The sequence below is a fragment of the Eretmochelys imbricata genome, chromosome 28 (genome assembly GCF_965152235.1).
Source record: "Eretmochelys imbricata isolate rEreImb1 chromosome 28, rEreImb1.hap1, whole genome shotgun sequence".
Lineage (NCBI taxonomy): Eukaryota > Metazoa > Chordata > Testudines > Cheloniidae > Eretmochelys > Eretmochelys imbricata.
This window is the reverse complement of record NC_135599.1, coordinates 443,224-468,491: the sequence shown is the minus strand read 5'-3', so window position 1 is coordinate 468,491 and position 25,268 is coordinate 443,224. Positions and strand designations below refer to the sequence as shown.

The 25,268-nt window shown below is 62.3% G+C and overlaps 1 protein-coding gene across 1 annotated transcript; it reads right to left on the bottom strand.

Moving 5' to 3' along the window:
* On the bottom strand, window positions 1–23,851 carry LOC144258231 (DNA-directed RNA polymerase II subunit RPB1-like). Its single transcript, XM_077806637.1, is given in 31 exon segments — window positions 1–1,962; window positions 2,046–2,195; window positions 2,325–2,438; window positions 3,122–3,308; window positions 3,999–4,202; window positions 4,587–4,769; window positions 5,281–5,385; window positions 5,501–5,601; window positions 5,981–6,227; window positions 6,316–6,540; window positions 6,859–7,064; window positions 7,843–7,948; window positions 8,282–8,453; window positions 9,003–9,186; window positions 9,685–9,907; window positions 10,714–10,917; window positions 12,271–12,365; window positions 13,137–13,305; window positions 14,456–14,665; window positions 14,768–14,857; window positions 14,859–14,979; window positions 15,242–15,366; window positions 15,830–15,962; window positions 16,076–16,137; window positions 16,139–16,297; window positions 16,755–16,916; window positions 17,079–17,360; window positions 18,494–18,667; window positions 19,491–19,627; window positions 19,934–20,066; window positions 23,646–23,851. Coding segments are annotated over 31 exon segments (5,910 nt in total). The 5' UTR covers window positions 23,736–23,851; the 3' UTR covers window positions 1–805.
* Window positions 23,852–25,268: the final 1,417 nt, after the last annotated feature.

The following is a 25,268-nucleotide window of genomic DNA, read 5'->3' as shown; positions in this document are numbered from 1 at the left end:
TCAAAATTACTAAAACGTTTATTTCCCTCACAAAGGTACAGTTATTTCTCCCTCCACACAGGGAAGTCAAGTTAAGACAAAAAAAAATCATAGAAGCTGGGGGGGGGGTCATTTACAATCGGTTATTCACCCCCCCCCGGCATGGGTGGGTGGAACTGGGGAGCAACCGAGACACCCCCCCCACACACACACACAAACAAACAGCGCTAGAGGGAAGTTTGATTAAAAGTCCAGAGCAATCAGGCGTCCCCGTAACCGTCCCCCCGAAGATTTTCTACGCTGGTTAAAATCGGCTCTCACGTCGCCGGGGGGGTGGGGTGGGGGTGGGGGGGCGGAATATGAACCGACACACCTAACAAAACAAACAGCTCCAAGCGCCGGGAGAAAAGGCTTAAACTAAGGTAACGGAACGCCGCTCGCAGTCCTGGCTGTATCACGCCAGGAGGGGGGCAGCAATGTGACCCCCCCCACCCCGCTGGCTAGGTAGTCTAAATGTATCTACAAAGAGAATTAAAACAGGAGGCACAATCTTGCCCTGTTTTTTGGGGGGTCATGAATCCATGCCCCCCCCCCATATTCCTGCCCCCCTTGGATTGCCCAGTAAGGAATTTAAGGGGGGGTCATCCCCCCGGTCTACCCCAATGGAGATCAAACACTCCTGGCCCCTCGTATTTCCTGGGGTGACCACTCCCCCACCAAAAAAGATCAGACACTCCTGATTGCAACAGGTCTCCTCCCTGCCCACCCCCCCCATTTAATTGGCTCACGCGCCCCCGCGCTGCAAGGACGTAGGCACGCCGCCCCCTCAGTTGTCTTCGTCGCTGTCGTCGGGGCTGATGGCCGGGCTGGTGAGGCTGTAGGTCGGCGAGGTGGGGCTGTAGCCGGGTGAAGTTGGGGAGTAGGTCGAGCCCTTGGGCGAGGTGGGGCTGTAGGTGGGGGAGGTGGGGCTGTACTTGGGCGAGGTGGGGCTGTAGGTGGGCGAGGTCGGGGAGTACTTGGGGGAGGTCGGGGTGTAGACGGGGGAGGTCGGGGAGTAAGTTGGCGAGGTGGGGCTGTACTTGGGGGTTGTTGGGCTGTAGGTCGGCGACGTGGGGCTGTACTTGGGGGAGGTGGGGCTGTATTTGGGGGAGGTGGGGCTGTACTTGGGAGAAGTCGGGGTGTACTCAGGCGAGCTGGGGCTGTAGGAGGGGCTGGTGGGGGTGTACTTGGGACTGGTCGGGCTGTAGCTGGGGCTACTGGGGCTGTAGCTGGGCGAACTGGGGGTGTAGGTTGGCGATTGCGGGGTGTAGCGGGGACTGGAGGGCGAGTAGCTCGGTGATGTTGGGCTGTAGCTGGGACTTGTCGGGCTGTAGCTGGGAGAGGTGGGGCTGTAGTTTGGCGAGGTCGGGGTATAGTTGGGGCTGGTGGGGCTGTAGCTGGGCGACGTCGGGCTGTAGCTGGGGCTGGTGGGGGTGTAGTTGGGGGACGTCGGGCTGTAATTGGGGCTGGTCGGACTGTAGCTGGGCGAAGTGGGACTGTAGCTGGGGGACGTCGGGCTGTAGCTTGGACTAGTGGGGCTGTAGCTAGGTGACGTCGGGCTGTAGCTAGGGCTAGTGGGGCTGTAGCTAGGCGATGTGGGGCTGTAGCTGGGGCTTGTTGGGCTGTAGCTGGGGGACGTGGGGCTGTAACTGGGGCTGGTCGGACTGTAGCTGGGGCTAGTGGGGCTGTAACTAGGGCTGGTCGGACTGTAGCTGGGCGACGTGGGGCTGTAGCTGGGGCTGGTCGGGCTGTAGCTGGGCGACGTGGGGCTGTAGCTGGGGCTGGTCGGGCTGTAGTTGGGGCTGGTGGGAGAGTAGGAGGGGGACGTGGGGCTGTACGAGGGGGACGTGGGGCTGTAGCTGGGGCTCTGGGGCGTGTAGCCTCCGGGCGAGCGGGGCTCGTAAGCCGGCGACGTCGGGGAGTAGCTGGGAGACATGGCCCCACCTGTGGGGCAGAGGAAGAGGCGTCGTTAGAGGCGGGGGAGCGCGCCGGGGGGCGGGGGACACGGGCCAAGCCCCGACACTCACCTGGCGATGGGACGTAGGGGCTGGAGGGCCCCGGGGAGCCGGGCGAGCCAGGGGTGGGGGACCACGCCGGGGAATAGCCCGGGCTGAAACCGCTGGCATCGGAGGCAGCGCTGGGGGAGAAACCGGCAGCGCCGGGGGTCATGCCGCTGCCTGTGGGGGGCGACAAAGAGGGGCGGGTTAGCAGAGTCAATTTCACCCCCGACTGGGAGTAAGGGGGGGGGGGCAGAACCGATCCACTGCCCACAAAGGGATAACTCCACCCCCACCCCCCCCACGCACCGACACTCGGGGACCAGGCTCCGTAGGCCGGGGTGGCCCCCAGGTTCCAGGGGGTCATGGCGGGCGACATCCCCCCCATGGGGCTGGGGGCCGAGCCGAAGAACATGCCGGTGGCTGTGGGGAAGGAGAGCAAAATGTTAGAGCCGACAGGAGCGGGGTGACGGAGGGACATCCCCCACCCCCCACTGCCCCCCAAAAGCCATCCTGGCTCCCAGCCCCCTCCCCTAACCACCAGCCCTCACTCCCCTCCCAGAGCCAGGGAGAGAACCCAGGCGTCCTGCCTCCAAGCCCCCCCCTGCTCTATCCCACCAGCTCCCAGCGCCGGGGAGAGAACCCAGGCGTCCTGCCTCCCAGGACCCCTGCTCTATCCCACCAGCCACCAGCCCGCTCCCAGCGCCGGGGAGAGAACCCAGGCGTCCTGCCTGCCAGCCCCCTCTGCTCTATCCCACCAGCTCCCAGCGCTGGGAAGAGAACCCAGGCGTCCTGCCTCCCAGCCCCCTCTGCTCTATCCCACCAGCTCCCAGCGCTGGGAAGAGAACCCAGGCGTCCTGCCTCCCAGCCCCCCTCTGCTCTATCCCACCAGCCCCCAGCCCGCTCCCAGCGCCGGGAAGAGAACCCAGGCGTCCTGCCTCCCAGCCCCCTCTGCTCTATCCCACCAGCCCCCAGCCTGCTCCCAGAGCCAGGGAGAGAACCCAGGCGTCCGGCCTCCCAGCCCCCTCTCTCTATCCCACCAGCCCCCAGCCCGCTCCCAGCGCCGGGGAGAGAACCCAGGCGTCCGGCCCCCGGCGGGTACTCACGGACGCCCACGCCCAGCCCGGGGATGTTGGTGGGGATCTCCATGCCGTATTTGCACTTCTCGGCGTCCAGCAGCAGGTCGAAGCAGCCGGTGCCAGCGGGCGCCAGCTGCCCCAGCATGATGTTCTCCGACACCCCCTTCATGGGGTCGCTCTCCCCGTGGGCCGCCGCCTCCATCAGCACGTCCACCTGCAGGGGGCGGCGGGGAGCCGGGGGTCAGGGGTGGAGCCGGGAGCACCCCCCACAGCGCCCCCTGCTGGGAGAGGCCAGGGCTGGAATAGCCAGAAGCTCCCCCCAACAGCCAGCCCCCTCCCCACAGCACCCCCTGCTGGGACTGGGGTAGCCGGGAGCCCCCCCCCCCCACCCCAGCCAGCACCCTGCCCCACTCCCCACAGCACCCCCTTTTGGGAGGGGTTGGGACTGGAGAAGCTGGGAGCATCCCCCACAGCCAGCGCTCCTGCCCCACAGCGTCCCCTGCTGGGAGAGGCCGGGACTGGAGGAGCTGCAAGCTCCCCCCACAGCACCCCCTGCTGGGACAGCCCAGGGCTGGAATAGCCAGGAGCTCCCCCACAGCCAGCCCTCCTGCCCCACAGGGCCCCCTGCTGAAAGGGGCTGGGACTGGGGTAGCCAGAAGACCCCCCCATAGGCAGCCCCCCGCCCCACAGCACCCCCTGCCGGGAGAGGCCGGGGCTGGAATAGCCAGGAGCTCCCCCACAGCCAGCCCTCCTGCCCCACAGGGCCCCCTGCTGAAAGGGGCTGGGACTGGGGTAGCCGGGAGACCTCCCCATAGCCAGCCCCCCTGCTGGGAGAGGCCGGGGCTGGAAGAGCCAGGCGCTCCCCCCCCCGCACAGCGCCCCCTGCAGGAGGGCCCCGGCTCACCGTCTCCTCGAAGGAGCACTTCATGAGGGGGCCGGTGTCCTGGCGGTTGACCCCGTGCCGGGTGATGGCCATGAGGTGCCCGCGGCAGGTCATGGTGTCGCACAGCAGCGCCAGGTGGCGGTAGTTGACGTAGGAGCCGTCGAAGGAGATGACGTGGTAAAGCTCCCGCTCCAGGGCCTTGCGCACCGCCTCGATGCCCAGCACCTGGGGGGGGTGAGGGGGGGTGTCACCAGAGCCCACTGAGCATGGTGCCCCCTCTGCGGGGGCGGGCAACGGGCCCAGATACTGCAGGATCTCCCCCCAGCCCTCCCTGCTGTAACCCACCAGCCCCCCAGTCCCCTGCCGGAGCTGGGGAGAGAACCCAGGAGTCCTGCCTCCCAGCCCCCCCTGCTCGCCCCCACTCCCAGAGCCGGGGAGAGAACCCAGGAGTCCTGGCTCCCAGCCCCCCTTGCTGTAACCACTAGATCCCACTCCCCTGCTGGAGATGGAACCCAGGAGTCCTGGCTCCCAGCCCGCCCCCCCCGTCTAACCCACCAGCCCCCACTCCCCTGCCAGCGCCGGGGCGAGAACCCAGGCGTCCGGACTCACGGTGAAGATCTCGACGATGTCATTGGAGGTGGTGCGCACGGGGTCCACGTCCTTCTCGCTCAGCACCCTCATGAGGCTGACCCCGTCCGTCTCTAGGATCCACTCCTGCAGGGCCTTGAACTCCCCGTCCTCCGTGATAATGATCTTCTTCTTGTTGTCCGTCTGGGGCAGGTGCATATACACCTGGGGGGGGGGTGGGGGCACAGGGGAGGTCAACACTGCGCCCCCAGGGGGCCAGGCAGGGACCCCTCGCCCGGCGCCGAGATGCGGCCACCTCTGGGGATCCCTTTGTTGAAATGAAGCTGCTGCTGGGGTGGGCCGTGGGTTGAACAGCCGCACAGACATGGTACCAGTAGTTTAGGACAGGAAGTGAAAGACATGGTGCAACTGAAGCTGCAGGAGAGGACAGGGAGTGACCTAATGGGCCAGGACACCAGGGTTCACACCTGGATTGATGTGACAGGCCCGGGGGGCGGCGGGGGGTTCAGTGGGGTTCACTGATGCGGACCCTGGTTTCACATCCGTGGCGGTGGGCACCGAGCGAGCGCCCCCTACCGAGCCTTTTGCCCGGCTCCTGCCGCAGAGTGCACCGGGGCCGGCCTAGCTCGGCTCTGTAACTCCCCGGCTGTGGCCCAGTTACCCAGGGTGCCCCGGGGCCGGCCTAGCCCCCCCGGGGCCGGCGGAGGCCCCTCACCTTGCTAATCTGCTCGATGCCCTGCAGCGTCATGTCCGTCAGCATGTTGGACTCGATGCAGCGAAGGAAAACGTCGTCGTCCATCTTGTCCACCACCTCCTCCTCCTGCGCCACACGGGGAGAGGGGCCGGGTTAGCTTCAGCCAGCGGCCCCCCCCTCGCGCTCCCCCCCCCCCCGCAGCTGGGAGAGGCCGGATGCCCCCCCCGCCCCGGGCACCCACCTCCTGCATCTTGTTCTCGTCGCTGTTCATGATGCGGATCCGCAGCACCAGCTTCTCCGCGTTGTCGTCGTTGAAGATGCAGTTCAAGTCATCCCCGAAGCCTGCGGCGGAGAGGGGGAGCCGTCAGCCGCAGCCTGCTTCCCGCCATGGGTCAGACCCCCTTTCCCCAGAGAGGCTCCCCACCCCATAACCCATCTACCACTGTGGGGTGAGCTCTGATTCTTCAGAGGAAAGTGGGGGAAAAAAGCCTCACACGGGTGCCTGATTTCCCATAAATACTTCCTGACCCCTGTAGGCTGCAGCCTTGAAGCATGAGAGTGGACTGGAGTCTGCCTCAAATCCGAGCTTGGGGGGTGAGGAACACATCTCTGCCCCCCTCCCCGGCTGGGATAGCATGAAGGCTCCTGCCACCTCGGAGGTGTGTGTGGTGGTGGGGGGGGGGGAAGATGGGCCCCGCACGTCGCCCCCCGGCCCCCTCACCGGCGTTGATCTTCTCGGCGATCTGCTCCATGGTGAGCTTGCGGTCAGTCATGTGCTTGCGGTCGAGCTCGACGCGCAGCAGCCACGGCGAGATGCGGCTCACGTCGAAGTCGGGCATCTCGTAGTAGACGTTGACCCACTCCTGGTCTTCCGCCACCACCGTGCTCTGCGGGTTGGGGTCGTAGTAGATGGCCGTGTTGGCCGTCACCTTGCGCAGTGTCGTGTGCTCCAGCCGGCACAGGATATCCTGCGGGGGAGAGAGACGGGGTAAGGGGGACCCCACACAGCCTCCCCCCGATGGCCCCCCGAGCAACGCCAGAGCCCCGCGGCATTACCTTGGCCCGCTCGGCGTCCCGGGCGGACTGCCCCAGCAGGAAGACGGTGAGGGAGGGCGTCTTGGGTTTCTTGGAGATGTTGATGAGCTCCTTGAGGCGGGGCACGCCCAGTGTGACGTTTTTGGCCGAGACGCCGGCGTAGTGGAAGGTGTTCAGGGTCATCTGGGTGGCGGGCTCGCCCAGCGACTGGGCCGCCAGGGCGCCCACCATCTCGCCAGGGTGAGCCTGCGGGTGGGGGAGACGGCATCAGAACCGGAGAGAGGGAGGAACCGGCCCCGCCTCGTCTCCCCCCCCCGTTCCCTCGGGCGTCCCGCCCGCACCGGCCCCGCCTCGTCCCCCCCCCCCGTTCCCGGCCCCGCCTCGTCCCCCCCGCCCGTTCCCTCGGGCGTCCCACCCGTTCCCTCGGGCGTCCCACCCGCACCGGTCCCATCTCCCCCTGGCCAGACCAACCCCACGGGCCCATCTCCCACCAGCGTCCCGCCCACCCCAGCCCATGTCTGCCCACCCCGGCCCCGCCTCCGCCCGCCCGCCCCCGGCACTTACGATGGCCTGGTTGAACTTGGACTCGATCTCGCCCAGCAGCCAGTCGAAGGCCTCCCCGCTGAGCCGGAACTCCTCCACCATGCGCCGGCTGCAGAGGGTGGAGCGCAGGTGGATGTTGAAGAGGAGGGTGGCGTTTTCCTGGGCCTGCCGGCTCAGCGGGTCGTCCCCGTTCACGATCACCAGCTTCTTGCTCAGCTCCTTCACGCCTGGGGGGCGGGGGGGGGGGGCAGCATCAGACACACCCCAGGGTCACCCCAACACCCCCGGAACCGCCCCAGCCCGGTACACTCCCCACCTGCCCTCCAGCGCCGCTCACAGGCCCCTCAGGCTGGTACACTGCCCCCTGTATCCGCCCCATGGCCGGTACAGTCCCCCCCGCCCCCCAGATCTGCCCATGGGCACCCCAGGACTGTATCCTCCCCTCACCCGGATCAGATCAGAGCAGACCAGACACCCTTCCCCCCCCCCGCATTGGACCAGACCCCAGGCCCTCCCCAAGCCAGCAGACCCCCCTGGACTGGACCTTGGGCCCCCTAGGCCAGCACCCCCTGGATTGAAGCCTGGGCCCCTCCAGGCCAGCAACACCCCCCCCGCCCCCGGAGTCTCGGATCAGCCCACAGGCCCCCAAGGCTGGTATCCTTCCCCACCCACAGATCAGACCAGACCATTGGCCCCTTCCAGTCCGGTAGGCCCCCCAGCCCTGGCACTGGATTGGACCAGAGGCTCCTCCAGGGCTGGTAGACTCCCCCCACCCCCGCACCGGATCAGACCACAGGCCCCCGAAGCCTCTATCCTTCCCCAACCTGGAAGAGGCCCCTCCAGGTGGGTATTCCCACACCCCCAAAGGTCAGACCCACTGGTCCTGCAACACCCCCCAGGTCAGTTTCAGGGTCCCCACAGAGGAACCCCCCCCACTCCCCAGGCTGTCCCAGTATGCCATGGGGCCGGCTGGCCCCTCGACGGGGCCGGGGGGGGAAGACCCACCTTCCACCACCTTGATGGGGTGCAGGTCGGAGGGCAGGCGTGCGTTGATGTGGAAGATCTTCTGGGCGTTCCAGATCATGCGAAGCAAGTTGCAGGGCAAGACCACCTGGGGGGGGGACGGGACAGCAGCTCAGCACATGGTCCAGTCCAGATCCAGCCCCCCCATACCCCACTGCTGGGGGCTCAGCACATGGCACAATCCAGAGCCTAGCCCCACACTGCCGGGTCCTGAGGTTTAGAGTTAAGAGGAGGGGGGGCTGGGAGCCCGGACGCCTGGGTTCTCTCCCCCACTCTGGGAGGGGAGTGGGGGCTAGTGGTTAGAGCCCGGGGCTGGGAGCCAGGACTCCTGGGTTCTCTCCCCGGCTCTGGGAGCGGGATGGGGGCTGGTGGGTCAGAGGAGGGGGGCCGGGACTCCTGGGTCCCGCGCTGACCCGCTCACCTTGCTGTCGCCGGTGGGGAAGATGACCCGTAGCACCTCGCGGTCCTCGCGCATCTTCTCGAACTCCCTCTCCAGCTCGTTCTGGATGTGCGCATTGCTCAGGATGTCCTTCACCATCTCCTCCTGCAGGGTGCGCCGCAGGGCCCGCTCGTTGGTGTAGTCAAACTTGAACCTGAGGGAGGGGGGAGAAGGGCCACGAGTGAGAGCTGCGGGGGGGGTTCTCTGCCCCACCCATCCGAGCTGCTCCCTGCACCCCCACACCCCTCCCTCTGTAACCTTTCCTCACCCGTACTCCCAAATGTACGCTTCTGCACCACAATGCGGCCACCTCTGGGACCCCTGGCCTGGCACTAAGATGCAGCCACCTCTGGGGCAAGCGGCCGGTGACACAGGGACCCCTGGCCTGGCACTAAGATGCAGCCACCTCTGGGGCGAGCGGCCGGTGACACAGGGACCCCTGGCCTGGCACTAAGATGCAGCCACCTCTGGGGCGAGCGGCCGGTGACACAGGGACCCCTGGCCTGGCACTAAGATGCAGCCACCTCTGGGGCGAGCGGCCGGTGACACAGGGACCCCTGGCCTGGCACTAAGATGCAGCCACCTCTGGGGCGAGCGGCCGGTGACACAGGGACCCCTGGCCTGGCACTAAGCTGCAGCCACCTCTGGGGCGGAGGGGAGGCGGGGAATGGCACCCCACACGCACAGGGCGAGGTTCGCTCACTTCTTCTCGAAGGCCTTGTTGGAGGGCTTGAGGGTGGCCAGGTTCTGGAACTCGACGCTCTCCCCGGCCAGCCCGTCCTCCCCGTACCGCAGCTGCACCACCTGGTTGATGGAGTTGCGTACGGTGGCGTCGTATTTCACCATCACCGACTCCATGGATTTGATCAGCCGCCGCTGGATGTACCCTGGGGACGGGGAAGTGGGCGTCAGCGGGGGGGGGCGCCCAACGGCACAAGATACCCGCAAGCAGCACCCTGGCACCCCCATATTCACCAGCCACGAGTTCTCAGTACACAAGGGACACTGACTCCGACAAAGGGTCTTCCCAGCAAGCGGGAAGAAGCTGTAAAAAAAACGGGGAAGCTCCCCCCACAACTCGACACCCGTCTGGGGAACAAAGACTGAACCAGGGAGGTGGGTCCCAGCCGGAGGGATTTCTGGGTCGGGCCTCTAACCGGGGCAGGGCGGGGTCCTTGGCTGGGCGGGGTGGGGATTGGCTGGAGCCTCACCATCGAGTGGCTGGTGAAAAGCCTTAGTGTAAACTCAGCCGGGTGTGAGCGCAGGACCTGGAGGGGTTTGCAGCTTGTCGCAGCATCTCAGTGACAGAGGGGCCACCCCTGCCTGCCAGGGGAGAGCGCCCCCCGCCCCACAGCGCCCCCCCCCCCCCCGCGGCAGCCGCTCACCGGTCTCGGCTGTCTTGACGGCCGTGTCGATGAGGCCCTCGCGCCCGCCCATGGCGTGGAAGAAGAACTCGGTGGGCGTCAGGCCGGCCAGGTAGGAGTTCTCCACGAAGCCCCGGCTCTCGGGGCCGTAGTCGTCCTTGATGAAGTGGGGCAGCGTCCGGTGCTTGAACCCGAACGGGATGCGCTTCCCTTCCACGTTCTGCTGGCCCACCACGGCAATGACCTGGGGGGGGGGGGGAGGGAGGGGCAGGAAAAGTGACCCCAGTGCCAACCCTGGTCCCGGCGCCCCCAAGAGCTGGGGCTTCCCCAGCCTGTCTCTCGGGGCCCCCCCCCCATTTCACTTGAGGTGATACCCCACTGGCCAAGCCAGGCCTGGGTCTCCCCCATTCACCCAGCCCCCCCCACCCCCCCCAAGTCTCAGCTCTCACCCATTGGCCCTGTGGGATGGATCCCCGCACACCAAGATCAGGCCCCCCCATTGTGCCAGGGGACTTCACAGGTCCCTGCCGACCGTAATCCACAGCTGGGACCGAGGGGCCTGAACATATCCCATTCTGGGGGTTCCCCAGGTCCGGACAGAGGGGTTCCCCCAGCTCTGCACACATGGTTCCCCAAATCTGTCTGGGGGCTTCCATGATGCTTTTCCCCGCACACCCAGCCCTATAGATCCTGAGAGAGACTAGAGACATGGTGATAAGCGACCACTGGGTGGGAGGGGCTATCTGAGAGCCCCGCCCTCACCCCAGGGGGTGGGGCTGGGAGAAGGCCCCTCCCACCTTCTCAAACCAGGGGCAGAGCTAGAAAAAGGCCCTGCCCACTCCCACCTTCCCAAGCCAGGGGCAGGGCTGGGAGAAGGCCCCTCCCACCATCCCAACGCAGGGGGCAGGGCTCAGAGAAGACCCTGCCCACTCCCACCTTCCCAACCCAGGAGGCGGGGCTGGAAGAAGGTCCAAGCCAGGGGCAGGGCTGGGAGAAGGCCCCTCCCACTCCGTGGGTTCTAGCCCCAGCCAGGCCAGCAGCACCCCCCACCTGCGAGATGTTGATCTTGGAGCCCTTGGCCCCCGACACCACCATGGATTTGAAGTTGTTGTACTCGGACAGGGACTTCTGGGCGGAGGAGCCGGTCTTGTCGCGGGCGTCGTTCAGGATGCGGTTCACCTGGTTCTCGAAGGTCTGCCGCAGCGTGTTGCCCGGCGTGGGCTCCAGCTCGTTGTTGTGAGCCTTCTCAATCACCTGTGGAGCGGCACGGGGTGAGAGGCGGGGGCCCCTAAAACCCACCGCTAGCCCTGCTCCCACTGGGGCCTCTGGCGGGCTGATCCCAGCCCCCCGAAACCCAGTCTCCGCGTCCCTCCACTGCCCCCAAACCCAGCCCCCAGGAAACCCCGATATGCACAGTCCCGGAAACCCAGTCTCCGCATCCCTCTACTATGCCCAAACCCAGCCCCCCTGAAACCCAGCCCCCCAAACCCAACCTCCACCCCCCTCCACTGCCCCCAAACCCAACCCCCCTGAAACCCCAATGCTCACAGCCCCGGAAACCCTGTCTCTGCGTCCCTCTACTATGCCCAAACCCAGCCCCCCGGAAACCCCGATGCCCACAGCCCCGGAAACCCAGTCTCCGCGTCCCTCTACTATGCCCAAACCCAGCCCCCCTGAAACCCAGCCCCCCAAACCCAACCTCCACCCCCCTCCACTGCCCCCAAACCTAACCCCCCGGAAACCCCAATGCCCACAGCCCCGGAAACCCTGTCTCTGCGTCCCTCTACTACACCCAAACCCAGCCCCCCAAACCCAACCTCCACCCCCCTCCACTGCCCCCAAACCCAACCCCCCCGAAACCCCAATGCCCACAGCCCCGGAAACCCTGTCTCCGCGTCCCTCTACTATGCCCAAACCCAGCCCCCCAGAAACCCCGATGCCCACAGCCCCGGAAACCCAGTCTCCGCGTCCCTCTACTATGCCCAAACCCAGCCCCCCTGAAACCCAGCCCCCCAAACCCAACCTCCACCCCCCTCCACTGCCCCCAAACCCAACCCCCCAGAAACCTCAATGCCCACAGCCCCGGAAACCCTGTCTCTGCGTCCCTCTACTACACCTAAACCCAGCCCCCGCCGAAACCCAGCCCCCAAAACCCAGCCTCCACACCCTTCCATTGCCCCCAAACCCAGGCCCCCACAGCCCCCCAAACCCAGTCCCCACATCCCTCCACTGCCCCCAACCCTAGCCCCCCGGAAACCCAGCCCCCACAGCCGCCAAAACCCAGTCTCCACGTCCCTCCACTACCGCCAAACCCAGCCCCCCCCAGTCCATCCTCAAAACCCCTCTGCCAACCCCCATACCTAGCCCACCGCAACCCATCCTCCTCCGTCCCCCACAACCCCCCAAAAAACAGCCCCACACAACCCAGCTCCATCACCTCCCCAACCCTCACCCCAAAACCCAGCCCCCCAAATCGCAGACCCCCCACAGCCCCCAGAACCCATCCACCATGCCCCAACCCCAGACCCCCACTGCCCCCCCCACCCCAGCACAAAGGGGCCAGGCTGGCTCCCCCTTCCCCAATCCCGCCCCCCGCATCCCTGGCACCTCTATGACATCCTGCTTGGCTTTCTTGATGGTGTTCTGAATATCCTGGTATGTCTTTGCGTCAGCGATGGAGTCCCCAATGCCGATGGTGTGACCTGGGGGGGTGGGTGGGGGGACAGTAGAGTCAGACCCAGTCCCCCACACCCCAGATCTGGTCTCCCAAGGCTCATGACCCACCTCCAGAAAGAAGCCATTAGGATACGGCTGGGAGCCAGGACGCCTGGGTTCTCTCCCCAGCTCAGGGTGGGGAGTGGGGGCTGGTGGGTTATAGCAGCGGGGGCTGGGAGCCAGGACTCCTGGGTTCTCTCCCCGGCTCTGGGAGGGGAGTGGGGGCTGGTGGTTAGAGCAGGGGGGCTCGGAGCTGGGACTCCTGGGTTCTCCCCCCAGCTCTGGAACGGGAGTGGGGGCTAGTGGGTTATAGCGGGGGGGGGCTGGGAGCCGGGATGCCTGGGTTCTCTCCCCGGCTCTGGGAGGGGAGTGGGGACAGGTGGTTAGAGCAGGGGGGCTGGGAATCCTGGGTTCTCCCCCCAGCTCTGGAAGGGGAGTGGGAATTAGTGGTTAGAGCCAGGGGGCTGGAAATCAGGGTCCTTCCTGACATTGAGCGATCCCCCTTTGTCTCGGAGACCGGAAGGCGTCCAGTGCGTGGACTATCTCTGTCTGTGCCTGACGGGGCCCCGATCTCTGTCTGGGAGGGGTCCGTGCAGTGCCCCACCCAATGGGGGATCCCTGGTCACCCCCGCAGCACCGGCAGCAGCCAGTTCCTTTCTGCAGGAGCCCCATCGACAAAGAGCCAGAGCACGGCACCTGCTCGGGGCTGGGAAGCTGCCTCCTGGGGCACAAGGCAGGGGGGCTCCCCCCGGACTCACCCTCGATGAGCAGCCAGTTGTTGATGACGGTCTGGATGTTGCTATAAAAGAGGCGGGTGGTGTCGTGCCCCATCTCCAGGTAGGAGATGTGCACCAGGGAGCCTGCCGAGGTGCCGAGCGATTTCTTACACAGGATGCCCATGATCAGCTCCCCGTTCTCCACGATCACCTGGCGGGAGCAGAGTGGGACAGTCAGATCTCGTCCGCGCATGGGACGTTGTGAAGCTTGGCTAGGCCGAGGAAATGGGTGGAATAGAAACCTTGCAAGAGACAGCCCTACGCAATGGAAACTGTTGATTTACTAAGGGAATCTGCTTTAATCTGTTTGCTATCTCCGATCATCATTTAAAATCTACCTCTCGTAGTACAATCCAGTTATTTTTCGTTCGTTTCAAAAGCTGTGTATATCTCCCGCCACATGAGAGAGGGGGTGTATTTTCTGAGCTTGTGCGATGCAGATGGTTCTATACAGCGCAAGCTAATATAATTTGGGGTACACAAGTGTGATGGAGTGTGGGGGAGTCAGGGCCCTGCACTCCCCACTCCCTGCAATTCACTGTGACTCTCAGCCAGCCAGTAAAACAGAAGGTTTATTAGACAGGAACACAGTTCAAAACAGAGCTTATGGATACAGAAAACAGGACCCCTCAGTCAGGTCCATCTTGGGGGGTAGAGAGCCCAGACCCCAGTGCTGGGCCTCCTTCCGTTTCCTCAGCTAGCTCCAAAGTGAAACCTCCTCCAGCCTCTCCTCTGACCTTTGTCTCTTTCTGGGACCAGGGGTCCACCTGATCTTTGTCTCCAACCCCTTCAGTTGGCACCCTGCAGAGCAGGGGGCCAGGCCATCAGTTACCTGGCTGATACCCTGTCTCCTTTCTCTGTGCAGACACCATCACACCTGCCCTCTAGGGCTCGACAACAATCACACACCCTTATCCCACCACCTAAATATGTAAGAAAAACATAGGGGAAACTGAGGCACCTCCACAGTAGTCAGAGAAAACATTAAGAACATTCCCACTCCGTGACAGCAATTCATATAAAAAAGTGGTGTACATCTCCGCCACATGAGGGAGGGGGCGCATTTTCTCAGCTTGCGCAGTGCAGATCAGTCTATATAGCACAAGCCAATATAATTTGGGGTTCACACGCACAGGAGCGCTGGGCATCCCCTACCTGAGTTCTTCCACAGAGAGCTGATTGGATACTCTGAGATTCGACAGCTGGGGGTCTGCTGAGAAGGGGCTTGAGAGCCTGGCACAGTGAAAGGAGAGCTCAGTGGCACCCCGGTGGGAACCCGTCACCCTGTCTTGGGCAAGTACCTTGGTGTCACCGGGCGAGATGTGCTTGTAGGGCCCGCTGTCCTCGTCGTCGGGGTGGGTGCTGTGTGTGCGGATGCAGTTGATGTGGCCCGGGATGATGAGGGAGAAGATCTGTTTGCCCGTCCAGAGCGGGCGGGGTTTGAGGATGGCCGGCTGGGGCACCTTGCCGTCCCAGGTGGACAGGAACATCAGCAGGTTCATCACCTCGCCCTGGCGAGACGGGGGGGAGAGTGTCAGGGGGGAAGCTGGCCCAGCCCTCCCCTGGCCCAGCACCCCCCACCCCCGGGGATTCGCGCACGGCCGCCGGCTCACCCGCTCCAGGAAGACGTCTCGCTTGGTGAACTTGCGGACGGCCGTGAGGGTGTCCTGCACGATGCCCATGACAGGCCGGTTGGACTGGGGGGGTGACGATCATGCGGGGCACCATGGCCAGCTCCTGGATCTCCGCCCGCGTCTCCAGCGACTGGGGCAGGTGCAGGTTCATCTCGTCCCCGTCAAAGTCAGCGTTGTAGGGGGTGGTCACGCTGGGGGAGGAGGGGAACGGAGCCCGTGAGGGTGGGGAATGCCACCCAGTGCTACCGGGAGTTGGGGGGCTCTGCCTGGCAGATCAGCCCCTCACGGCAGCCGGGGTCACATCAGGGCTGGGTTAACAGACCCGCAACACTGCACCTGCAACCACCAACTTGGGGGGGCTCCCACACACATGGGGGGCACAGGGCCACCCGGATCAGGGGGGATTGAAAGCTCAGGCGGGGAGGGGAGGGGTACTGCCCGCGGCCCCCACACCTGAGGTTGAGGCGGAAAGTGGACCAGGGCAGGATTCGCACCCGGTGCCCCATCATGGACATCTTGTGCAGCGTGGGCTGCCGGTTGAAGATCACGATGTCTCCGTCACACATGTGCCGCTCCACCTGGGGGGGGACGGGGGGGGGAGGGTGTGAGTGGGGCGGGTCACCCCAGGCAGCCAAGTGACCCGCGCCCCGCAGACCCCGGCCCTCTCCCCCAGCCTCCTGTCCCCAGAAATCCCATCCCCACACCCTTCCCCAGCCAAACTCCCCTGAGACTCCTCCCCCATCCCCATCCCACCTGCCCAACACACTCCTGCCCCAGAGACCCCATCCCTCAACCCCCCTGCCCCAGAGACCCACCTCCCAACACCCTTCCCCCAACCACCCCCCCCAAAATCCCCTCCCCTCCCCCAATCTGAACCCTCTCCATCCCCTCCTTTTAAGACCCCCGCCTCCACCAGGGTCATGGGCAGGTTCTCTGACAGACCAGGGAAACGATCACCCCGAAAGCCAGGCATCGCCCCGGTCCGGGGGCACTCAAGTCCCCCCTGGGCCAGACCGCCCCCTGGGCCCCAGCCACACCCACCTTGTAGCCGATCTGCAGGTGGAGGTCGCTGGGCTTGGGGTGGAAGCGTAGGTCGATGCGGTCGCTGTTGTCTCGGATGATGTACTTGGCCCCCGGGTACTGGCTGTTACCCCTGCGTACCAGCTCCTGGAGCCTATCGGGGGGGGGTTGTTGTTGAGAAGAGGCAGAGGTGTTAGCGGGGGGGGTGCTGGTCCCCCCTCTCCCCCAGCCCCGCTACCCCCCCCCCGGGCTCGCCAGCTGCCCCACCTGTCTATGTTGAAGGGCGTGACGATCTCAGCGAAGGTCATGTTGGCCGCGATGGAGCGGGGGTACCCCCACCTGGTCGATGGAGAGGTTGGGGTCCGGGGTGATGACCGTCCGGGCGGAGAAATCCACCCGCTTCCCCATGAGGTTCCCCCGCACGCGCCCCTCTTTCCCTTTCAGCCGCTGCTTCAGGGACTTGAGGGGACGCCCCGATTTCTGCATAGCCTGCCGGGGGGAGAAAGGAGGGGGTTACCTGGGCTCGGACGCTCCCCAAGAGCTTGAGCAATGGGTAAAGCAGGGCATGCAGGAACCACCCTCATCATTAATGTGGAGGTACCGCCCACCAAGACTACAAGTCCCAGCATGCAAGGCTGGCCCTCAAGCCAAGCCAGAGACTATGAATCCCAGCATGCACTCCTGCACCTTGGTCCAACTGGCCCAGCAGGGACACCGTCCTGCAGGCAGCTTTTCATTACAAGCCGTGCCAACGATGCCCAGACATATGTTGGACTGCCAACGCATGGGGTAAAAGCCCCAGCATGCAATGCTTTCTCATTGGCTGAGCAGAGGAGCAGGACTATGAAGACTACAAACCCCAGCATGCACAAGGCAGGAGCACAGACTACAAAAGTCCCAGCATGCACTGCACGGCTCCCAAGGCAGCTAGGAGAGCTGGGCTCACCCGGGGCAGGCCGGGCAGCTCGTTGTCCACCATGGTGGCCACGTGGAACTGCAGCAGCTTGACGTCCTCGGCGATGACGTGGGCGGCCGCCCCGTTCTGCTCATTGCGCCGCAGCTGGTTGTTGATCTTCACCACGTCCGCCAGCTTGTGGGTCAGATCGTCCTGAGAGCGGGGGAGACAGCGGGAGTCAGGGAGCGGCCCAGCGCTGGGAGAGAACCCAGGAGTCCAGGCTCCCAGCCCCTCCTGCTCTAACCCACCAGCCCCCACTCCCCTCCCAGCGCCAGGGAGAGAACCCAGGAGTCCTGACTCCCGCCCGGGGCCAACCTGGTTCCTGGCTGAGCCCTGCATGACCACAGCGGGCCGGACGGAGAGCGGGGGCACGGGCAGGACGGTGCAGATCATCCACTCGGGCCGGGCATACTTGGGCTCCATGCCCAGGATGAAACACTCCTCGTCCGAGATGCGCTTGAAGATCTCGTGCACCCGCTCCGGGCTGAGCAAGATTTTCTTCTCCTGCGAGTCCTCGTTGACGTGTTTCCACTCAGCGTAGAGCTCCAGCCCGGTGCGCCGGATGCGGGGCTGGTACCGCCCACAGCCGCCATGACCCTGTGGGGAGAGGGAGGGAGTCCTGGTCAGGATGAGGGTGGTCATCCTATTTGTATGAATGTATCACTCTTGTACCTGAACCTAGGAATATAAAATATAACTCTGACGTCCTATTGTAATTATGCAAAGTGGGGGCCATTAATGGCCGTTTGGAATCTTGATGGCTCTCATTAACCAGGGCAATTGACTGTAGATGGCTGTTTAGTTGTAAGTCGTCCTGACATGCGATCACGTCACCTGGTACTGGAATCCATCTTTAACCAGGTGCTTTTCCATTTAGAAGGAAGGGGTGGGGACCCAGAGAGGGACAAAGGATTCCCGCCTTGTGCCAAAGCTATATAAGGAGGTGGAACAGAACCAAGGGGGCTGCAGTCATGAGAAATCCCCTAACTACCACCTGAGCTGGAACAAGGACAGAACCAGGGGAAGGACTGGGCCCAGACTAGGAAGGAATCTAGTCTGTGAAAGAAGCTTATTGGAACATCTCTGAGAGTGAGATTTACCTGTATTCAGTTTCCTACTATATTAGGCTTAGACTTGCGTGGCTTTGTTTTATTTTGATTGGTAATTTACTTTGTTCTGTCTGTTACTACTTGGAACCACTGAAATCCTACTTTTTATACTTCATAAAATCACTTTTGCTTATTAATGACCCAGAGCAAGCAATTAATTCCTGGGGGAGCAAACAGCTGTGCATCTCTCTCTACCAGTGTTATAGAGCGTGGACAATTTATGACGATTTAGCTGGGGATCGGTCCTGCTTTGAGCTGGGGGTTGGATTAGATACCTCCGGAGGTCTCTTCCAACGCTGATATTCTAGGATTCTATGAGTTTAACATATATAACCTTTATACAGGGTAAAACGGAATTATTTGGGGTTTGGATCCCATAGGGAGCCGGGTATCTGGGTGTTGGAGACAGGAACACTTCTTAAGCTGTTTTCAGTTAAGCCTGCAGCTTTTGGGGGGCGTGGTTCAGACCTGGGTCTGTAGCAGGCTGGTGTGTCTGCCTGAACAAGGCAGGGTTCTGGAGTCCCAAGCTGGCAGGGAAAACGGGCTCAGAGGTAATTCCAGCACATCAGGTGGTAGCTCCCAAGGGGGTTTCTATGACCCAACCCGTCACCCCCTCTCTACCTTCTCCTTGGTCAGGTCCTCGTCGCCGTCCGGCTGCTCCACCCCGAATTTGTTGTCCATCTCCTCCCCGCCCTCGCAGATGTTCTTGCCTTTGCAGAGGTCGTAGACGTGGGTCAGGCGCTTCTTGGGCTGCCCCTTCGACTTGCCCAGGATGTCCTTGATCTTCGGGTTGTTCTGCATGGGGGAGACACACCGGGGGGTGACCCAGGGACCCACAGATGCACAGTGAGGGGTGTGGCAAGGTGGGTGGGGATGGGTCTGTGGCAGAGGTCCCCAAAGTGTGGGGGGCGTGGAGAAACGTCCAGGGGATGGCGGGGAGGGAGTGCCACCTAGCCTCTCCCTGTCCCCAACTTTGGTACAGCCCCAGCCCCTGTCCATGTCCCCCACCCCACTGCTGCATTCCTGTTCCTGGCCTCAGCCCCACCCCCAGCTGCAGCTCCAGCCCCCTTACCCCGTCCTCATTCCCCCACCCCATCTCCGAGCCACGTTCCTGCCCCTTGCAAGGCTTCGCCCCAGCCCCCTTACCCCGTCCAAGTCCTTACCCTATCCCAGAGCCGCGGATCTGCTCCCGGCCCCGGCCCCACCCCCAGCCTCCTTACTCCTGTGCACAACCCCACCCCAGAGCCTCCCAGTCCCAGCTGCAGCCTCAGCCCCCTTACCCATCTGCATCACCGCTCCCCGCCAGGCGTGGACAGAGGTAACGGGGGGCGTGACCCTCAAACGTTTGGGGACCGCCGGCATATGGTCTTATAGAGGAAGTGGGAGCGGATGAGGGACTCATTTCACGGTTGGGAGGGGATGATTTCCGTTGCGGGGGTGCAATCAAAGCGGGGACAATTGTCCTGGGGCCCCGAGCACAGCGAACCCGCCCCCCCTTCGCCTCAAAAGTCTGTGTAAAGAAATCGATCCAGCCGGGCAGGGATCAAGGGTGGCTGGAGATCAGAGGGAGGCCTACGAGGGGGAGGCCTGGCCTCTGCGGGGAGTCGGGTCGGCTCACCGAGTCCACCAGCAGCTTGGAGCAGAAGAAGCAGACACAACGCAGCACCTTCATGGTCTTCCCCAAGAAGCCCACGTGGAAGACGGGCTTGGCCAACTCGATGTGGCCAAAGTGGCCTGGGCACTCGGTCATGTTCCCTGCAGGGAGAGCGGCCCCCGGTGAGCGCCGCGGCCATGGCACCCCAGAAACACCGACGCTGGGGGCACCCAACAGCGCTGGTCAACCAACGCAGCAGCCGCCTGCCTGGGAAGGTTTGGGTTTTGGGGTGTACAGTTCAGGGGGGTGGGGGAATGGGGCCTGTTCCCTCTAGGGGTCGCCAGCTCCCATCCGGCCCCAAGGCAGGGACTGGTTGGTTCAGGGGGGGCAGGGATCTGAGCCCCCAGGGGACACCAGGCTGGCATCTCCCCCACACCACAGTCAGGAGAGAGGTCTTTCGGTCTTACCCGCACACGTCTGGCACCGGCCCGTCTTCTCGATCACTCCTTGCCGGGGATCCATCAAGCCCCCCAGCTTGGGGCGGCCCCCCTCCGTCGTCTCGGGGTACTTGATCCCCCCCTCCGTCACTGACATCCGTTTCTGGGAGGGTGCAAAATGGAAACGGAGGGTCAGGCTTGTGCAGGAAGCGGCACCACACACAGGGGAAACTGAGGCAGGTGCCGGAATGGCAGCAGGGTGGGCTGTCAGCCTGGGCGACGGTGCATGTGGGGGGCTTCTGGATTATCAGAAGCCCAGGATGTTTCATGATGGGTCCGACATCTATCCCAATTATCCTGTCTCCAGAGCTAAATGCTGGATTTTGCCCTGGGGCTAAATTTCTTAACCTCCATCAGTGCCTGAGAGCAGGACATTTTACCCTTTGGTTTGCATCCTTATGAAACCCAGGCTAGGATTCCTGTCAACACCTAGCAGTTTGTAAAGACTGCCTCCATTTCATGTGGCATGGAGTTCCACAGGTTAATTGGCATTGTTAAGCCTCCCACACCCCACACCAACCTATAATTAACTCCCGGCTTTAAACCTGCCAGGGCTTTCAAACTAAATCAGGTCAGGATCTTCAGAAAGCTAAATCTAGTGGCTCCCGGTAAGTTCTAAAAATGAACCTGTGTACAAACTTCAAAAACTGAACTCTGGGTTTCTGACTAGTTCTTTTGGTTACGATTTTTCGAACTGCCTTCGCTTGCAAACTGCGCTTGAAAATTACTGCACCGGGAAAACGGGTGATAAAACCATTTCTGATTTTTGAGCCGGTTGGCTTTTCGTATGGCCAACAACACCAGCAACCGCGCCGAGAAAAACCAGTAGAAAATGTTGAACTGTGGCAGGAAGATGACAACATTTGGCAGGATTTGAGGAGAGATACAGCACTTGAAATTACTTGGAATTGATTTTTAAAATCAATTGGTAGCATCACTTTCAACTGATCGTTAATACGACATTGTGCAAACCGCATCCAAAAATGTTTCGAAGGAATTGAACCAGAAATATTAGCACCATGATTCCCTGTCTGCCTCCAGCTCCATCCCCCGCGTATTAATCTCTGCACACCAATGCAACCTGCGTGAAATATCCCCCTGCCCCCAAATAACACCACAACAGCGTCACAAAGATCTATGTTGCTCCAGAGCCTGGGAACAAACTGCACAAAACACCCGATTTCACCCCGACCGTCGTACATCTGTCTGTCCCCACCTGTATTCCACAGCACCCCCCATTATCTCAGTCGCAAGCATTCCCATTTGTACACCTCAACACTTGGTCCCACTTTTCCACACCCTCAATTAGGTTACTAGCCACAAGTATCCTTCACCTCCAAACCCCAGTCATGTCATGCACCCTGTCAATTTCCCATACCCCATAGCTGTTCTGTGTACCCCAAGTCCAGTGTATGCATGCCAGGGTGGATAAAAAGTAAAAAAAATCAGATTTTTTTAAAACTTAAATCAAACTTTTTTGATAAAAAGTTTGAATTAAGATATGTTATAGCTCAAAGACATCTCATCATGAAATAGGGGTTATAAATCCTAATTCTATAGTAGGAAACAATATATTCAAATCATGTTTAAGAAACATTTTGTAAATGACTTCCAATAATTCATGGATTAGGAACCCAATCTTATGGGGTTCCAGGGGCTTCTGAACCGATTATTGAGGTTAATCTTCCTATCTACCCAATTGGACTCAGTGCTCAGTCTAGAAGATATCATCAGCGATGCTTAGTTTTGAAGTTCTCAGACCGTGGATTTGTGTCTCCAGAGGTAACATGCTTGTTAACAGCAAAAATTGTTTTAAACAAATAAATATATAAAGGTGAGAAATAACAGACCTCAACCCTATTGTCCCTCTGCAAATTTGTGTAGACCGAGTCAATCCCTTACCTCTCTCTAAAAGTGCAAAGTTTTAAAAAGTTCAAGGTTGTTTGGGGTGGAATAGATCTGGACAAGAAGTCTGGAGATCAATGTGAGAAGCGAGGGACATAGGCTTGTTTTGTTAAAATATTATCTGTCTGCTGTTGAAGAAAAAAATCCAGACTACTTAAGGTCGTTGTTTTAGTTAAATAAAACAACTGAAATGTCTGTCTGGTGATGTTCTCCTCCTAATACAGCCTGGCAAGAAAATCCTCCAAATATTAATGATTAACCTGCTGTATTGGAGATAGTTCACCTCCCAGCGACTTCATATATATCTCCTTCAATTACCTTTGATAAATGAAATAACCAATTATCCATTTGCTGATATAGCTGTAAAACTCCTCTGAAAAGTTTTCCAAATAAATCACTGTTTAAAAATATATTGTGTAACCCTTCTAAAAATGAAACTGCATCTATCTCTGAGTTGTGAAGAATATATATTAAGGTTATAACAACCTAGAATGCACTTTTATGCAGAAAACCGTGATTAAATCGAGTCTTCCTGACTACTAATTTAAAACAAATCCACTTCCACTCCCCAAACTTGCTCCTTTCCCTGCAAACTCACATTCATCCGCTCCCCGTGTAACCCAACTCCCCCACATGCATGGCACACCCCCCTAAAGCTTGTCACCCCAAATGTATTGCATACGCCCCATTTATAATGGAGACAATACCAAAGAGGCCTCGGGTCTCTGCAATCTTGTTACGTACACCCCCCTTGCACACTGCAAGGGCCCCACAGGCCCCCTCACTGTGCATAGCACCCGCCCATGGTCGCTCACTCCAATGCACCCCCCGAACAGCATCACTGTGCAATGCAGGCCCCCAGCTAACGCTACACTCTGCAGCGTACCCCTATTTCACTGCACAGCCCCTCACCCTCTGTACCCCAGGTGCACTGCAGTTCCCCACAATCCAGCAAGTCCCCCAGCAGCACTACATTGTGTAATGCACCCCCCAGTGCAATGCACAGCATCCCCCCTCCAATGCACCCCCAAACATTACATTTTGCACAGCCCTTGCACACCTTCACACTGTGCAACGCACCCTCCAGTGCGTCGCACTGCTTTCCGCACTCCAATGCGCTCCCAGATACCACTACACTGCGCAATGGAACCCCTAGTGCACAGCTCCCCCAAACCTCCAGTGAACCCCCAGACATCACTACGCTGTGCCATGCACCCCAGTACCATGCACAGTCCCCAACCCATGCACCCTCAAATGCACTCTCTAGTGCAATGCACAATGCACCCCCAGATACTCCACTGTCAAATGCCCCCAACCTCCCATACACCCCCAAATAGCACTGCAATGCACTCTCTAGGGCAATGCACAACCCCAGAGCTCCCCCAGATAGCACTAAGCTGTGCAATACGCTCTCTAGTGCAACGCACAGCCCCCAATCCCAAGGCACCCCCCCAATCCCAAGGCACCCCCGATACTCCACTGTCAAATGCATTCTCTCGTGCAATGCGCAGCCCCCAACCACCCATACACCCCCAAATAGCACTGCAATGCACAACCCCAGTGCACCCCCAAATAGCACTCCAATGTGCAATGCACTCTCTAGTGCAATGCACAACCCCCGTGCACCCCCAGAGAGCACTAAGCTGTGCAATACACCCCCAGACACAAACACTGTCAAACGCACCCCCTGGTGCAATGCACCCCCCCACCTCCCATGCACCCCCAGATACACCTACGCTGTGCCATGCACCCCCCCCCTTTGCCCCCGGGCACCCACCATCTCATCGGGGCTGAGGATACCGAACTGCACGCGCTTGATGGTGCGCAGCGGGCACGCGCTGTCCCCGGAGGGCGGCCCCCCGTGCATGGCGGATCACGTGACGCGGCCGCGCGCCGCGGCGGCCTCCTCCGGCGGCAGGAACCGTCGCCCCGCGCCCCCCTCCGCTTCGCGGGACCGGACCGCTTGCCCCCCCCGCTTAACCGGTGGGGGGGGGGCCCTCCCCCTCGACACACACCCCCTCCCCCCCGCACGCGCGACCCCGCTCGGCCGCCGGACCCCTCCCTCCGATCCGTCCCCGGCGCGCTCCTCAGCGCGACTGAGCCGCGAGAGGCCGGGAGCCGCCTTATATAGCCTCGCCTCCTCCCTCCCCCCCCGCCGCGGGGAGACCAGGGCCAGGCGGCAGGGGTGAGCACGCACGGGAGGGGGCGTGGTCACGCCTGAGACGGAAGCGGTGGCGGGCGGGAGGGAGGAAAGGGGACTGAACCAAGTGCAAAAGCGGGGAGGGGGGGGCAAAGCCCGCTGTTGTGTGAGACCCTCCATGTGAACTTTGAGGAGGGGATTTTTGTCCCCTCGTTTACTCGTAAAGGAAGGGTTTGGTACGTCCCGGAATGACCCATCAGCCCCGTCTTTTAACTAAAATAACAAACCAAAACAAATCTCCCCCTCTCCGGTTTTAATGGTACATGCTCATGACTAATTAATCTCCTCTATGAATGATTCATGAGGGTGAGTGAATATGTATGAGTCAAAAGGCGGGCCCAGCCGGAAAGGGCCGGAGATGGCCGAGCGCTGCGTCAGCCGGGGGAGCCCGCCGGGCCTGGGAGCGAAGTCGAGGCTCGGAGGGCGGTGGCGCGGGGGGAGGGGTTCGAACGCTCGGCGCGCGGCCCTGCGGAGCCAGGGGCCTCGCGTGAGCCGCCGGCCGGAGGAGGCGCCCCGCGGCCCGGACGCGCGGGCTAAGAAAGGCCGCGGCTCGGGCCTGCGCCCGGAGCCAAATCCCAGCGCGGGCCCGGGGGGGGATCTGGGGGGCGGCACTGAGTGGTTAGGGGGCGGAGGGGATCTGGGGGGGGGGGGCGCTGAGTGGTTAGGGGGAGGGGGCAGCTGGGGGCGCCGGGGCGGGCGCTGCCCGGTTAGGGGCCGGGGGGATCTGGGGGGCGGCACTGAGTGGTTAGGGGCCGGAGGGGATCTGGGGCCGGGGGGGCGCTGCCTGGTTAGGGGGCGGGGGGGATCTGGGGACGCCGGGGGGGGTGCTGCCCGGTTAGGGGCTGGGGGAATCTGGGGGGCGGCGCTGCCCGGCTAGGGGGCAGGGGGGATCTGGGGGCGGGGGAGCGCTGCCCGGCTAGGGGCTGGGGGGATCTGGGGGGTGGCGCTGCCCGGTTAGGGGCCGGGGGGGATCTGGGGGCGGGGGGGGCGCTGCCCGGCTAGGGGCTGGGGGGATCTGGGGGGTGGCGCTGCCCGGTTAGGGGGTGGGGGGATCTGGGGGCGGGGGGGGTCGCTGCCCGGTTAGAGGGCGGGGGGGATCTGGGGGCGGGGGGGCGCTGCCCGGCTAGGGGCCTGGGGGATCTGGGGGGCGGCACTGAGTGGTTAGGGGCCGGAGGGGATCTGGGGCCGGGGGGGGCGCTG